General features: G+C 48.8%; 6 protein-coding genes across 6 annotated transcripts; 3 read left to right on the forward strand and 3 right to left on the reverse strand.

Annotated features, from left to right (window-relative positions):
* Nucleotides 1-1499: 1499 nt before the first annotated feature.
* On the forward strand, nucleotides 1500-2651 carry N7515_001226 (zinc-binding alcohol dehydrogenase family protein; the record flags this gene model as incomplete). The annotated part of the gene is made up of 2 exons (XM_056661970.1): nucleotides 1500-2056; nucleotides 2120-2651. 2 exons carry the CDS (start codon nucleotides 1500-1502, stop codon nucleotides 2649-2651), a joined length of 1089 nt encoding a protein of 362 aa, XP_056524083.1.
* A 435-nt stretch (nucleotides 2652-3086) lies between these two features.
* N7515_001227 (uncharacterized protein) lies at nucleotides 3087-3782 on the reverse strand (the record flags this gene model as incomplete). The annotated part of the gene is made up of 3 exons (XM_056661971.1): nucleotides 3087-3581; nucleotides 3630-3671; nucleotides 3729-3782. 3 exons carry the CDS (start codon nucleotides 3780-3782, stop codon nucleotides 3087-3089), a joined length of 591 nt encoding a protein of 196 aa, XP_056524084.1.
* Nucleotides 3783-4251: 469 nt separating this feature from the next.
* N7515_001228 (Zn(II)2Cys6 transcription factor domain-containing protein) lies at nucleotides 4252-5921 on the reverse strand (the record flags this gene model as incomplete). The annotated part of the gene is made up of 2 exons (XM_056661972.1): nucleotides 4252-5364; nucleotides 5421-5921. The coding sequence occupies 2 exons, from the start codon at nucleotides 5919-5921 to the stop codon at nucleotides 4252-4254; spliced, it is 1614 nt and encodes a 537-aa protein (XP_056524085.1).
* A 1517-nt stretch (nucleotides 5922-7438) lies between these two features.
* On the reverse strand, nucleotides 7439-9254 carry N7515_001229 (cytochrome P450; the record flags this gene model as incomplete). Its single annotated transcript, XM_056661973.1, has 5 exons — nucleotides 7439-7613; nucleotides 7672-7835; nucleotides 7920-8004; nucleotides 8075-8100; nucleotides 8163-9254. 5 exons carry the CDS (start codon nucleotides 9252-9254, stop codon nucleotides 7439-7441), a joined length of 1542 nt encoding a protein of 513 aa, XP_056524086.1.
* A 1759-nt stretch (nucleotides 9255-11013) lies between these two features.
* On the forward strand, nucleotides 11014-12476 carry N7515_001230 (acyl-CoA dehydrogenase family protein; the record flags this gene model as incomplete). Its single annotated transcript, XM_056661974.1, has 3 exons — nucleotides 11014-11200; nucleotides 11248-12236; nucleotides 12288-12476. 3 exons carry the CDS (start codon nucleotides 11014-11016, stop codon nucleotides 12474-12476), a joined length of 1365 nt encoding a protein of 454 aa, XP_056524087.1.
* Nucleotides 12477-13350: 874 nt separating this feature from the next.
* On the forward strand, nucleotides 13351-15144 carry N7515_001231 (uncharacterized protein; the record flags this gene model as incomplete). The annotated part of the gene is made up of 3 exons (XM_056661975.1): nucleotides 13351-13543; nucleotides 13618-13635; nucleotides 13694-15144. The coding sequence occupies 3 exons, from the start codon at nucleotides 13351-13353 to the stop codon at nucleotides 15142-15144; spliced, it is 1662 nt and encodes a 553-aa protein (XP_056524088.1).
* Nucleotides 15145-15299: the final 155 nt, after the last annotated feature.

Consider the following 15299-nt stretch of genomic DNA (forward strand, 5'->3'; position numbering starts at 1 on the left):
CTTCAAGTACATCTCTGACTTGACCAATCAGAACTCTCCATTTTTATGCCTTATTTCTAAGCCATTTCTACCTTACTGCGTTCTGTTCGTAAAAAGAACATTTGATGTTCTACACTTTTGTACATGGATGAAATGCGTATTATGCCTTTTTTTGGGGGCGGGGGAAAGGGTGGTTGGTTAGACCGACGGAGGAACGTAGTCCAGTCGCTTAGTTGCCACCGCGAACCGGATTGTTGCCTTCACTGTTGCTAGGTGTGGCTGCCATTGGTGGTTGGTTTGTTCGGTTGTGGTGGTTGAGGGTTTGGGTTTACCTCCCAGTGCAAGGGAGATATCACCATAGTTATTACCCATAACTTCCCTCAATTCACATCTAGATTCTTCGTGCAGTGGGCATTCGAACAGGAAATGTCGAACTGTTTCCGACGTGGCCTTGCCGCGACGAAGATCACCTGACATGACAAATTCTGAGCAGGTCACATGACCAATCTCTCTCAGTCTGTGGACAAGAAACATCCTAGGATTCATCAAGAAAAGCCGGAAACTATGAAAAACGATGACAAAGTGATATTGAATGGTGAAGGCAATAGGCTGCCGCTGGAGTTAAAACTTGAAAGGCAAGTAGAAATGGGGCAATCTGATTGGTCGATCCAGAATGAGATGGAATGTCAACCTGACACTTCAGGCCGGTGCCCGGGACGATCAGAACCCGTAACTATCCAACTCCCTGGATATGTCGCATTTACACTGCCCAGTATGATCACATTTGCCTTGCCATCTATACCTATTTACAATTTTGGCTGGCTGTCAGACTCTGTCAGTCGCTGACCTACCACTGCTGCTGCGAGACCTGGACTATGTGTGTGTGCTGAAGTGAAAAGGTTGCTGTCTTATGGTTAGGCCGAGTAAGCCTACCAGCTGCGCATTGGGTCTTCAATTCTCACCTAGATTCTGCACATTTTAAGCCTTGGCAGACAATCTGAAGAATGCGTGGTGGACCAGGGTAAGAGACATTTTGTTTTGTGCTATGCAGTATGCACAAACTAATCACTCTTCTAAATTGGCCGCGATGGTTGTTTTGCCTTTGCCCAAGTACTGCGCAGATGGCTATCTCATGCAGGAGGCGGTACTACATCTACGTGTCAGGTCTCTACAGCGCTGTTGAACCTCACTTTTCTGGCTCTCTTCTTTCAGTCAATCTGAGTGTATATATGGAGTTGGGTATATGGATCATTCTGCTTGTCCTTCATTGCAATTCAGATAGTTTGTGCCGTGAGGCTGCCTGTCTAGGCCATAGAGATGTTGCAATCTTGGCCATCTCTATTTGAAATGGGCCGGACGAATGCATACATAGAGTAATCAACTACTGGGGCACTACGTTTGTTTCTCTCTCACATCGTGGGAGCCTTGCTTCATAAGTAAGCCCCTTCCCAGACTCTCAATGGGATGTCATTCTACCATTCATACCAATTCCCAGATCTCCTTATACGTTCCTATCCATAATGACAATTCGGGAGGAGATACCCTCAAGCCAGACAGGCATCATCCAGCATGAAGGCGGGGTCCTTCAAATCACCCCCGGCCTACCAATTCCACAGCTGGGCCCCCACCAGATGTTAGTCAAAACTACTTCCGTCGCCCTCAATCCGTGTGACTTCAAGATGCCATTGAGGTTCCCAACCCCGGGTCTCTGGGATGGATGTGACTATGCAGGGACGGTAGTTGCACTGGGGAGTGAAGCTGCAGCTCAAGGCCGGTTCCATCTTGGAGATCAAGTGTTTGGCGCCGTCCAGGGCTCGAACATGTCGGATCCAATGTCAGGAGCCTATTGCGAATTTATTCGAACGGAGTCAGATCTTACTTTCCATGTGCCCAAGTGGATGGACCTTGTCAATGCCCCCTCGATTTCGGGGACCGCCATCGCCACTCTTGGAGTTGCACTGTTTTGGTCACTCCAACTACCCGGAACATTGCGCACTCCAGCACCTAAGTCAGAGGATGTTCTGATATATGGTGGGAGTAGCACTATAGGCCTTTTGGCCATTCAAATGGTGAAGCTGTGAGTATCATGGATTCTTCCTGTCTTATATGCTATACTCACCATGTTCATTCATCATGCTAGCTGTGGGCACCGAGTTATCACAACGTGCTCGCCCCGCAATTTTGACCTAGTCAAATCATACGGAGCAGACGTTGTTTTTGATTACAGCTCGCCCACTTGTGCGGAAGACATTCGAGCCGCCACTAAGAATACCTTGCGTTATGTGCTTGACCCTTTTGCGGAAGCCAAGACTCTGCGGACGTGTCATGCAGCCGTTGGCCGCACAGGAGGGAAATATTGCGCATTGGAACAGTACCAGGAGAGCCTTTGTTCGCGGAAGACGGTCAAGCACGAACTCGTGATGGGAGGCGCTATCTCTGGGCGAGGTGTCGAGCTTCCAGACCCATATGGCATCCCAGCTCGACCTGAGATTGGGATCTGGGCTCGCCAGTGGTATCTTGAGCTCCAAGACTTGATTGACAATGCTAGAATCAAGCCCTGCCCTGTCCAAACTATTTCGGGTGGATTCGAAGGTATCTTGGAGGGCTTGGACCTTCTGAGAAATGGGAAGGTCTCGGGGAAGAAGCTCATTGTCCCTATTAGAAAGGATTGAAAGTTCCGTGCCCTCTTTCTACATGGCCCAAGAATACATATACGTTCGTCTGTGAGGATCTACGTGCTCATCAATCGATAACTTCCAGGTTCCATCTCTAAAACCTCATCCGGCCAGTTTTGTTCTTTTCAGACTGCATACTTGGTGATCTAGTATATCTGTCCACCTTTTATACTTCTTTGTTTGGACATCTTGGCCCTGTATCATATAGTATTAGATATAGTAATCCTCCCACAAAGATAGAGTCTCAGCTACTTCACTTTGGGAGGAATGTCATCAACAATAGCATTACAGATTGAAGCCCGGGGAATAGCTGTTTTACGCACTGTATTCTTCCAAAACGGAGAACTGTCTAGGAAACTTCTTGTCCACATCTCTAGCCATTCCTGTGTCTTCAATGATGTCTGCAGCAGAAACGAGAATTTCACTAGAGGACTATGGACCATCATAGACCATCTTAGCAATGACCTTCTTTTCCTCTTTGGTCGTACTGATGTTCCTTGTGAGATACTTCTTTCTATCCAGTTCTTCAAATGTCCAAACCACTTCGGCTTCCCAGCCCTTTGACGCATTGTAGGCCAACTCCTGAATCACCATCTCGGTCAAACTCGCCCCCACCAGAGCTTCACGAATAGATTCTTCGATGACCTCCGTCTTCTTGATGAATTTGAGCTGGGTGCGAATATCACCGAAGATGGGCAGCGAAAGCTCTTTGGTGCTTCCATCGACAGAATAAGACCCTTCACTGTCAAATCCACCCGGGTTGACAGTTTGTATCACCCGAAGAGTTGTGATTGAGTCCGAAGAACTCTCTGCTGACTTGCCCTCGTCACTTGTACTTTCGGTTTCAGACGGGGTAGTCGTCTGCCAGATTTGCAACGAAAGCCGGGCATGTCGCAGGACTTTTCGGACGACCCAAGGTACGCCTTGCTAGTTACTCTTAGCAAATAACGTTCGGTCTCGTTGTGCTTCTCTTACCAGAATAAAAACTTCGTCCGGGTCGGTGGACAGTTTTCGGTTCTAGGAATCACATTAATATCCCAAATTGGAGCCACCAAGGTAAAGAGGACAGCTTACCAATACCCAAGTTCCAGTGAGGTCAGGAACATCTTGAGAAACAGATGTAGACATTTAGTTTAGTATCTGGTATATGAGACGGTAGAATAAGAAGACCCGATTGCTGATGCGCGTTTCTGCTGTGAGGAAGAACCTTTCTATTTAAGGGCAAGACTGAGTCAACCCCCAGGACAAGAATGCTCGCTCAACCTCGGATTCGGACTCGGTGTCGGAATCTGCAGGGAATACAGGCTGTAACGATTTTGTCTGTTATTGTTCGCTATTCGCGCATGAACTATGGCCAACGCCGGGGTAGCCCTCAGCCCGCAACGGAGTCCGAGGCGAAGTTAACTAACTCCCTCTAGTTATATCTCTGACCAGGTGTATCGACTGTAAGCAACAATCACGTCTTCATTATACAGCACATTCTTCCCAGGGGGTTAATCTACAAGTTTAGTCATATGTGGCCGAGAAGGATGGATGAGACATCCAACGATCAAGTATATCTGTGGATAGAGACTAATAACACAAAGGCCAAAAACTTTTAAATACTAACTGGGTCTTTAACGAGCTGACGCAGACACTCCATTATTTCCATCAGAGATATCTCACTCAGGCTCTGCTCTTGTGCTAAGACTATGTCGCGAATCGAGGTCGACCAGTCCTTCTCATATGCTGGACCTTCGTCTTCTTCGGCCTGGGTTGGCTTCGAGCGTATTCCCAACGCTCGGTCAAGCTTCCCAATTATTGTCGAGCTAGATGCAATTAGTGATTGTACCTGAGTAAGCAACTCTCCTTCCAACTGAGATTGCCCAAGGCGTTCGCTAGGTAATAACAGGATTGTGGCTGCATCTGTCGGAGGAATGATCAAAAATAGTTGATACAGTCGTGTGAACACCGCACGATATACGCGAGTCAGAGTGCAATGTGCCTCTAATATCCCGAGCCACAGTGTGATATCACATTTTGGAATCGACGGGCTTGTCGGTTGACCCGGACTTGTCGTAGCGGTATGGTAGCCTGAATCATGTGGGGATATCGTAGTGCCAGCTTCATCGCCATTATCTCCAGATTCAAGGGGACCAAATTCTGAACCTTCCCATTTGAGTAGTTGGGGGTCGGAAAGCTGTGGAGAAGGAGTTGGGCTGAAAGAGTCCTCCGACGGGCCAAACAACGACTGAATGATTCCCAAAAGCCAAGAGGAATGATCAAGCAGGCGACAGATTGGAAGATTGAGTGTCTCAACAGACATAGCGGGGATATCATGCATGAAGAGTGATGATCCGGGGCCCGTTGATCCGGTTTCAAGCAGGTCCAGGTCCTCAAGAAGCCCCATCCTCAATTTCAAAAGACTCTTATGGAGACCCTGCATGGAGGGAGTGGTCATCTGGACTATGGGTAGTGGATATGACTCGTTCAGAGTGGCGAAGCCTGTCATGTTTCCCCATCCAGGCTCTGGGAGGCTATTTGATGCAAACATAGATGGAGAATCTATCCCATGACTCGAAGGCTGACCCAGAAATGGCTCCAAGACTGCCATTTCCGTTCTCTGATTGGAGCCTGCTTGGGCATTGCTGGTATCGCTGTCACAGACTGAAGGGAAGCAAGATCTTCCTCCGTCAGAATACATTGGATCAGATGGCACATATTCCGGAGGCTAGATTGACTGAGAATTAGTACCGGGAAGCTTTGTTTCACGTGTGGTTAACGTACCAGATGGTAATCATTTGCTGGCCAGGGCAGATATTGGTCGCTCCATTGCTCAAAAGGCACCGAAATGGTTCCAAATTCCATCGGGATATTGAGATCAAATTCACTTGGTGATGATACCACGTTGTCTTCGGGAAGGAATGGCAACGATGTCAGGCCTCTCCAGTGGTAGTGATTCTTTGAGCTGCTTCTGCCTCCCACTGGAGAGGAAGGATGCATCTGCTTTTTCACTCTGTGACCAGAAGATTTATGGAGAACCGACATTGGTTCACTGTGAGCGAACCTGTGATCCTCACGATCCCGTGGAATCAGACCTTGACCATGGTGTGAGGGCAATATCACCGGTCCAGATTGATTAAGGCTCGTAATGCATATCTCTTGCGCCTTGAGGCACCGCTCGCAAGACATGCCATTCAAATGGTCGCGTTCACATCGTAGCTTTTGACCGCGACATCGATCACAAGCAGACCGTCGAGAGTGGCGATAATTGTGGGTTGGGTGCATTGTGAGTATCAAAACACAGCGAACGAAAGTCTTCTAGACGTTGAGAACTGCTGAGACAAAACTTGCAGGCAGAGCTATCTTGAAGGGCCCATATGTACTTTGTTTTTGCCTGACTCTTAACTGCAACAGGAACCTATCAACACGGCCAGACGCTATTCATCAACACATTTGAACAGACTCCAGACTCGAGAGGATATGGTCCTATTCAAAATCTGAGCTCTGAATAAGACCTGAGAAAAGCGCGTGGGTCGGTATCACGGCGTCTGTACTTCGATGTACATCGAGGTATATTCGTTTCTTGGAATACGATCCACGACATTCTTGAATCAAATCCAACATCATGGTTCGTTCAATTGTCTTGACTTCGCATGTATTCACAGGTGTGACAGGTTCTTGAACCATAGGAACTCGGTACACCCACAACATGTGTATAGACATGCAGGCATGCAGACAAAAGTTCAAGATGACTCTGTCGCACCTACAGTTTCAAAGGCTGAGCCCCAAGGCCCTGGTACGAGGTGCATCAAGATTCGTGCAAGACGTTACACAGTTTTCAAAGCGAGTCAAGTATGAGAGGACATATCTGCTGTGGTACGAAGGAGTGTTTTGTCTCACATCGCCCTGCGTCTCTGAACTGGGCTCTTTCCCATAGTAAGCAACTCAGGGCGGAGGAATCAGGAAGATTATTAGGGTCGACGCCATCCACGAGCTTTTATTAGCATTCGTTGGAGCGCTATTCCACTATCCATGTTGATATGTCAAATAGAGATCTCGTCCGCAAAATCGGGCCCATATGTACGAAACTGACGCAGGATCTGTAGATCTAGGAAATTGAGACGACCCCCCGCCACCTCATGCAAATACCCAACGAGCATCAGATAGGAACCAGAGATCATGCAAAATCCCCGAGTATTTCGAAGTGGAAGATCGCAGTTCGTCTTTGGGCCGAGGCCAGATCGAAGTTCGGGGAATTAAAGACCATCCTGGGACCCCAGCTGAAAAATCTTCCGGCTTGACGGTTCTGTGTACGTTTGACATCTACTTTGATTCCCTGCATTTCATGGTCTGCTTCATCCTGGAATACAGTGACAGTTTCATTTTCGACTATCGAGGGGCGAAAATGCAAAGTAAGGGGTTGATAGCCTGACTGCGCTTATGGCCAGTGCGTCACTGGATTCTGGGCCTGAAGTTGGTCGATCGAGCATATCAAGACGAAATGGAATGCCATGTATTATACTCCAAAAGTAGATACCTCTACGGGTGATCCCCGATGTGCTATGATCCTCCGTGCACAGATACCGTCCGAAATCCAGATATTTATAATTAACACGGCAGCCGCTTCCATCCCGGATCCGCGCCTAAGCTATACGCCCGAAATGCTGCCATGTGTAGAAGTGCAGAAGCTGCCAGAGACACTCAACCCCGGAAGCAATCTCGCCTGAGCCGTGACTTCATGAAGCCCACTCAAGGATTGGATCAAGGCCTAGCACGAAGGCAGAGATGAAGCCGAGTCCGTTTTAAGGTTTATTCCAATCCTTGATCATAACGCGGACGCCGTGGCTGCCTGCTCGTGGGAGACCATTAAACATGTCTCGCACGATTCGGACGTCATCGACTGTAGTCTCGTATAGCTCCATATCAAATTGCCGGAAAATTGTGGCGACCGCCAAAAGGATCTCCGCCCGGGCGAGGCTGATTATCAGGCGTCAGTGCATAATCAAAGGAGAGCAATCACTGGAACTTAACATACGGCATGCCGATACATTGCCTTGACCCTTTGCTAAAGGCAACCAGATACTTCTCGAGGTGTTTCCTCTGCTCTGGGTCTACCCATCGCTCGGGAATGAAACTTTGCGAGTCAGGAAAGATGTCTTCATTGTGATGCATCAACAAGCTCGTCATGCCAACAGGTGTCTGACTTATACTGTTAGTAAAATACGGAAAGCCTGAAAAGGCAAAACATAAAAGCTAAGTTAGCAGGGAATGAAGAGGCCTTACCCCAGGAGGAATGATCCAGTCCTTATAGGTCATAACTTGGTCTGGACAGCTACGTTGGAGCCTTGTTGCAACAGCATTGGTAATTCTACAAAAAGGTTCCAATTAGTGAATAATCGTTTGGCTGAGGGGGTTGCAAAAGACATCAAATGACATACCTCAAACCCTCTAGGAAAACCGATGTCTGCGATTCCGTCAGATATTGTGATATAGCATAGACTAAGAAAGAAGGAGCCAATAACTCACCAGATATGGCATGTTCTCGTACTCCACCAAAGACGCCGTTCCATCCGGGTCTAACCGAATAAGCTCTTCTCGTAGTCTTTGTAGCTTATCTGGGTTGTTGAGGAGATGGAAGGTGAGTGTTGATAGATTCTTCGCAGTCGTTTCACCACCGGCCGAGATAACGGTGAAAACCTCCTGGCTCAAGCGGTCAGGAGTCTTCTCCTCCTCGGGAAGTTTGCTGTCCAGCAGTGCATGGAACAGAGTACCTTTCGGCACACTAGTTTTCTCATCCATCAAGCTCCCAGCGCTATTTTGGCCGCCGATAATCGCCTTTGCCAGTCGCAGACTTTCCCTTTTCTGTTCAATTACCGGACCAATATGGGGATTGATGCTCACAACCAGCCATCGTGGAAGCAGTTCAAATAGGCCAAGAACCCAGCGAAACTGTTTGAACTGAATCCCAGCTTCTACAATGGCCTCAATCGTCTTCGACCATTGCGGCGTGAAATCGGGGTCATCGAGGTAGTGGAAGGATTCACCCATGCTGTACTCTACAACCACATCTGTCGTGTAGGCATTGAATGCATGGTATATATGCAACGGTGTATGTCTCTCCTTCCAATTGCGCATGCCAGTACACAGCTTATCGACCATCCCTCGGAGCATAGGCTCCAATCCACGTATCCGCTGCTGAGAAAAGAATGGGTTCATGGGTTGTCGGCGAATCCGATGGCGACGGTGATCGACTGAGCCAAACGCAGAAGCTGGGGCTCCAAACATGCCAGTCAAATGTAATGATTTATTGCGTGGTTTGTCTCGAGAGTATAGCACTTCATAGTATTCTGGGTCATTGATGTGAAGTTCATAAGGGCTGATTCTCACGATCGGGCCGTATTCTTTATGCATCTCCGCGATTCGAAAGGTGTATTGGCCTTTGAGGTATGAGTCGTAGTAGTACTCATACCACATCGTCAGGGCGGCCAGTTTCGGACCTGGGAAATGAGCGATTGGTGAAAGCCATAGCCGATGTACCGTGAGCCACAGCCCGTACGTCACTACAACCACGCCAAGAGCCACAATAGGTTGTGCGACAACAAGATTCCACCATGCCATGTTCTGCAGTTTGGAAGAGAGTAGAACAACGTGTCTTGGGGGGGTTGGAAAAAGCCACAAATTCTCTCCTTCTAGATTCCGGTGGCGGCGGCCCTCTTTATCTTGCGGGTTTTCCGCCCCGTGCCTTGAACAAGACCATGATGCCACTAGTTCGAATAAACGTTCAACCGTGATTGGAATCCAGCCTGTCGGTACCTCCCTGCGTCGTACTTCTTTGGATGGGGAAGCAGACGTGAGAACCCCTGGGGCCTCGTGCATTAGGAAACATATTTCCGCCTATTGTGGCCCAGTCGTGGCAGCCGAGATGGTTGATAATACGGACGCTAGCTTGGTCGTGGGTCTGGATAGTGTGTCCAGAGCTCAGGATCATCCACATTTCACTCCATAAGAGTGGCCCGGATTGATCATGTCCCACATCTTATCCAAGGGCACGGGGCCTGGGTGGAACCTTCAAGGCCTCGTAGTCGTCGCATTTCGCGGGGACAAAGCGTTGAGACTTTTGACAAAGTGGAGATGCGTTTCGGCAACATCTTTGCTCTTCAAGTCAGGCCAAGATTCCTTTCTGGTTTAGTGGGAAACGTCAGAATACCCACAGTCCCACACACACAACGCCATTGTTGACCATGCCGCGATTGACGAAGGAGCTTTCGGGAAATGGCGCTTCGTACGTACAGTACTAGGTTTGTACCCCGAGGTCCTTCTGTATGCCTCTGGAACGGGAAACATCGTGTTTTTGTAGTCGAACCTTGGGGGATATGACCACCTATGACTCTATGAGCTCCGAAGGGCACGACCTCGTAGTCGTATCGGCAAATAATAGTCAACCGCCGATCGTGAGGAAGAACTCTTCCAAGGTTGGAATTAAGAGGGGCTTATCACTTTGGGCCCCTTGGATATATGTATTCCAATCATGTGACAGCCAAGCAGTCACTCGATGGGTGTTGAATGTTCTCCTTCTCATCACATTTCGACACTCAAAAGTCATTCATCTTACACTCCAGCTCAGTACGGAGTACGGAGCACGGAGATATCTTCCGCACATCCGCCCTCGTATTTCCACTCCTGCGGTTCTGACTTCTGACTTTCTACAGGCTCCATCGAAGTGGGCCCTGAGAGGGGACCGCCAAGCCGCTAAGTCACACATTTCTTATGTCAGACCGCCCGTTTTTAGTACCTTCCCCGATTGGCTACCCTTTTTGTGCTTTTGGGCATTCTGCTGGCCTTTTCCTCACATGACTTCCTTCTCCGCTTTCCCTTGAATGTCCTGCGTATGCGCCCACGCACTATGCGTACACCACGGTGGCTGCACTGATATGTTACAATTTCTATACTTCTATCAGTATCCACAAACTTGTAAGTAACGTTATCAGGTTATCTACTATGATACTATCTTCGAGTATCACTGTATCTTACTGCGATATTCGCTTTTTGTAGGTCTCCTGCTGCTGCCTGTAACTATCACTTGGCTAGCAACACTGAACACACTGTGTCCGGCTTGGCCAGAAATACATAAAAATACCTCATTCATCTTGTCTTGGGAGCCTAAATGGACTTTTCACAACTACGAACGAGAACACACGTACAAGAGAAAATGAGCTTCTCAAAAAGAGTACTAAAAGCAATAGAAAATGAACCGAGAAGCGTTCCCGCCGAGGTCCATTGGAATGCGGGGAAGGCCGAGAAGGTCGCATACAAATACTTCCTCATTCATTGGACTCAGCATACCATAATGTAATTGCCATCATATAACATTCTCAAAATGAATTTTGAATTACCAGCAGATCTCCAAGCTCACTTATCATCGATTGATTCTTTCATTCACAAGACAATCTTGCCCTTGCAGCACGCCGATGACAACAATCGCTTCTTCGACCACCGTCGTGAGTATGCACGAACAGACTGGGAGAACCATGGAAATCCTCGGAGGGAATGGGAGGAGCTCTTAGGTCAGTTGTGCAAAACCTATTGATGATCAAGACTGATTAATGGGCAGGTAAGGCGCGCACCCTGGCGGATGCTTCGGGTTTCTATCGGTTCGCCCTACCAAAGGTCTATGGGGGCCAGTCGCACCCCAATACCAATTTGTGGATGTCAGCCATTCGCTATCACTTGTCCTCGAATCCTGTCTACGGTGGCGGTCTAGGACTCGCCAATGATCTACAGAACGAGCACAGTATCGTTGGAAATTTCCCGGATGTGTTGATGCTGCATCACTTCGGCAACGAACAGCAAAGGAACACGTTGATTCCGGCACGTCTGCGGGGGGAATTCCGAACAACGTTTGGTCTTACTGAGCCCGACCATGGAAGCGATGCCACATTCATGTCCACTGCCGCGCACCAAGCTCGTGGGGGTTTTGAAATCACGGGGGCAAAGAAATGGCAAACAGGGGCGCATCACTGCACACACTTTCTCATCTTTGCACGGACCTCGGGACAAGCCGGGTCGGCGCAAGGCATCACTGCATTCTTAGTTCCTCGTGAAACCAGAGGGGTTCGCATCGCTAGCTATGAGTGGACGCTGAACATGCCGACCGACCACGCCACAGTGGAACTGGATAAAGTATGGGTGCCCGAATCGGCGGTTTTGGGATCGGTCGACCAGGGGTTAGCCATCGCACAAACATTCGTGCATGAGAACAGAATTCGTCAAGCGGCTAGCTCTTGTGGGGCTGCACGATACTGCCTGGACCGAAGCATAGAACGAGCCCGCGCGCGGAAAATCTGGGGCGAAGGGAAATCGCTGGCTGACAACCAGGCGATTCAGTTTCCGGTCGTCGAACTAATGACACAGGTGGAGATGCTGCGACTGTTTATCTTGAAGACCAGCTGGGAGATGGATCGTATCGTGGCGGAATGCCAGTCGTCGAACACCCAGCGTCCGCCTTGGGTGGAGATTGAGCGTCGTCTTTCCGACCAGGTGGCCATGTGTAACTTCTGGGCGAACCGACTATGCTGTCAAGCTGCCGACCGAGCAATTCAGGTATGTTGGGTATAGATGTATAAGCCTGTCTGGACATGACTGACTAGCCAGATTCACGGGGGTGACGGCTATTCTCGTCACTATCCTTTCGAGCATGTTTATCGTCATTTCCGTCGGTATCGGATCACCGAGGGCGCAGAAGAGATTCAAATGCGCAAGATCGGGGCATACATATTCGGATTTGCAGGCCCAAAGAAGAAAGACGTGGAGGCTGCTGCGGGTTCCAAGCCCAAAATCTGATCTGACCCCTGAGGGCCTGAGCGAGTCAACCACATCGCGTAAAATCTTCGGTTCTCAGCCAGGCCATTTAGATGGAGACACAAGTCGACATCAACATGTTACGTAGCATATCTGTACGTACATGATGTTACTACCTAGGTACCCTAGGTAATATCAAAGCATGAAACATGGGGTGTTTCAGAAGGGTCCTGTACCTCGATTCGTGTTAAGTCGCGAGAAAGTCATAGTTAAGGGGACGAGTGGTGGAAATATCCACGTGGCCTGGGAGTTCGGGTATCTGTATCGCCTTAATGCCTTAGTGCCTTAATGCCTGATTTACGGGGCCACTAACTACAGTAACTAACTTGGTGGCGTTCTGTTTCGAAAAGTTAATCCTCTCTTGACTGCGAATCACATCCATGGATGGGATCTTTAGTGGTCATAACATGAAAGCTTACTTGTACAGGCGCATATCATTTGCCGAGATACTATATAACTCTTGATTTGAAAGGCAAATAGCTACATTGATGCATTCTGTCAGTACATTATATACGAAGTACAAAGACGCTCAGATAAAGCTGCCCCCAAGGTGACCTCGATAACAACCTCAGTCGCACTTTTGACTTTCCTATTTCAAAATTTGCTCCTTCCTTAAAAAGCCTTACTATTACCTAAGAGATCAAACGGGGCTTCCGTGGTCCGAGTCTCCACGTCTTTTCGGAGCCCCACCGAGCCCGTGAAATCATGTAAGAGCTCTGCAGAAAATTTCTCTTCTTCAGAAGACATAAACATTACCCTTGAACAACTACGGGGAGGACTGTGATCTCATCGTTCTCAATTCTGTGGTGTGTGTGTGCATACGACATACTCATCTCGGTGGCCTGCCATACCCGACATGGCTCCTCGCGGCGATGCTTCGACGGTACCCGCTGACACCAAGACATCGGTCGATGTGGTTTCCGACACGTCAAGCAATGCCCTTCAAGATACTAAGAAGCCTGATGCCGAGCAAAACTACCCTGGCACCTCCAATCCGAGGGAGTTGAAGCGCAAGCTAAAGAGCAGACATCTACAGATGATTGCAATTGGTCCGTTTATGTCCCGTCAAGTCTTAACTTTCTGATTAGCCTTGAAATCGGCGTATACTTACTTTCTATTTCAGGCGGAACTATTGGAACAGGTATACTCACATGTCACTAAGTCCTCCACTCGATGATTCCGGCTTCTAATACGTATAGGACTGTTCATTTCTAGCGGCACTGCAATCGCACAATCCGGCCCGGCAGGCGCGTTGATTGCCTACATATTCGTCGGCTCCGTCGTCTATTCCGTCATGAGCTCATTGGGTGAAGTCGCAACTTACATCCCAATCCCTGGTGCCTTCACATCCTATGCAGCTCGCTTGATCGACCCAAGTCTCGGATTCTCCATGGGCTGGATCTATTGGTTCAATTGGGCCTCCACATTTGCTGTCGAACTGACTGCCACCGGGACAATCATCCAGTATTGGGATCCTAGTCTAAACATTGCCATTTTCATCGGCGCGTTCTGGGTGCTTATCACGGCTATGAACTTTCTTCCCGTCAATTTCTACGGCGAGGTGGAGTTCTGGTTCTCCACCATCAAAGTGGTCACTGTCATCGGCTTCATCCTCTTTGCCATTTGCATCGATGCCGGCGTGGGAGAGAAGGGTTACATAGGCTTCAAGTACTGGGGCTCCCCGGGTGCCTTTGCCAATTACAGCGATGCGCTACCGGAAGGCATAGGGAAGTTCGTCGGATTCTGGGCTGTCCTGATTCAAGCCGGCTTCTCCTACCAGGGCACAGAGCTTGTGGGTGTGGCAGCAGGAGAAACAGAAAACCCACAGAAGACAGTTCCGTCAGCCATCCGCAAGACATTCATTCGGATCCTCCTCTTCTTTGTTCTGACTATCTTCTTCATCGGGCTTGTGGTTCCCTATGATAACAGTCGCCTCACCACTGCCACAACCAATGCATCATCTTCCCCTATGGTGATTGCAGCTGATTTAGCAGGAGTCAAAGTCCTCCCAAGCTTGATCAATGCCGTGCTTTTATCCGTTGTCTTGTCCGCCGCGAACTCCAATGTGTATAGTGGGAGTCGAATCTTGACTGGATTAGCACACGAGGGATTTGCGCCGCCGTGTTTCGGTTGGGTTACCAAGCACGGTGTTCCCTACGTCAGTGTGACATTCACTGCATTGTTCGGTTTGTTAGGTTTTATGAATCTGTCCAATGACGCTGGCCAAGTCTTTACTTGGCTCGTCAACCTTTCTAGTGTTGCAGGCTTTGTGACTTGGAGTTCGATCAACGCATGTCATATCGCGTTCATGCGTGTGCTGGCACACCGTGGGATTTCTCGTGATACCCTCCCGTACAAAGCTGTTATGCAACCATATCTGGCTTGGTATGGTCTCTTTTTCAACATCCTCATCGCCATCACACAAGGCTTCACTTCATTCATCCCACACTTCCGAGTGTCCGACTTCTTCGTCGCCTACATCTGCCCTATAGTTTTCGCAGTGCTCTATCTGGGACACAAACTCATCGTCCGTCCGTCATTTGTTAGTGCAGCCGATGCCGATATTGTCACTGGTCGCTTGCACTATGAAAAGGAAGTCGATCCCCCAAAGCCATGGTACTGGAAGGTCTGGGATTGGATCGCGAAGTAGGAGGACAGGCCGGGGGGCTCTTCAAACTTCGTTTTCAGTTTCAAGCTGTCACATTGGCGTACTTGGTGGTATACTTTGTATATACAGGGCACATCTGGCTTGGGTTATACTCCAACATTCATCTTAGAGGAAATCAAAAAGTGGCTCAACGTACA

This window comes from Penicillium bovifimosum (assembly GCF_028826915.1).
Source record: "Penicillium bovifimosum strain IBT 22155 chromosome Unknown utg000002l_segment0_segment0, whole genome shotgun sequence".
NCBI lineage: Eukaryota > Fungi > Ascomycota > Eurotiomycetes > Eurotiales > Aspergillaceae > Penicillium > Penicillium bovifimosum.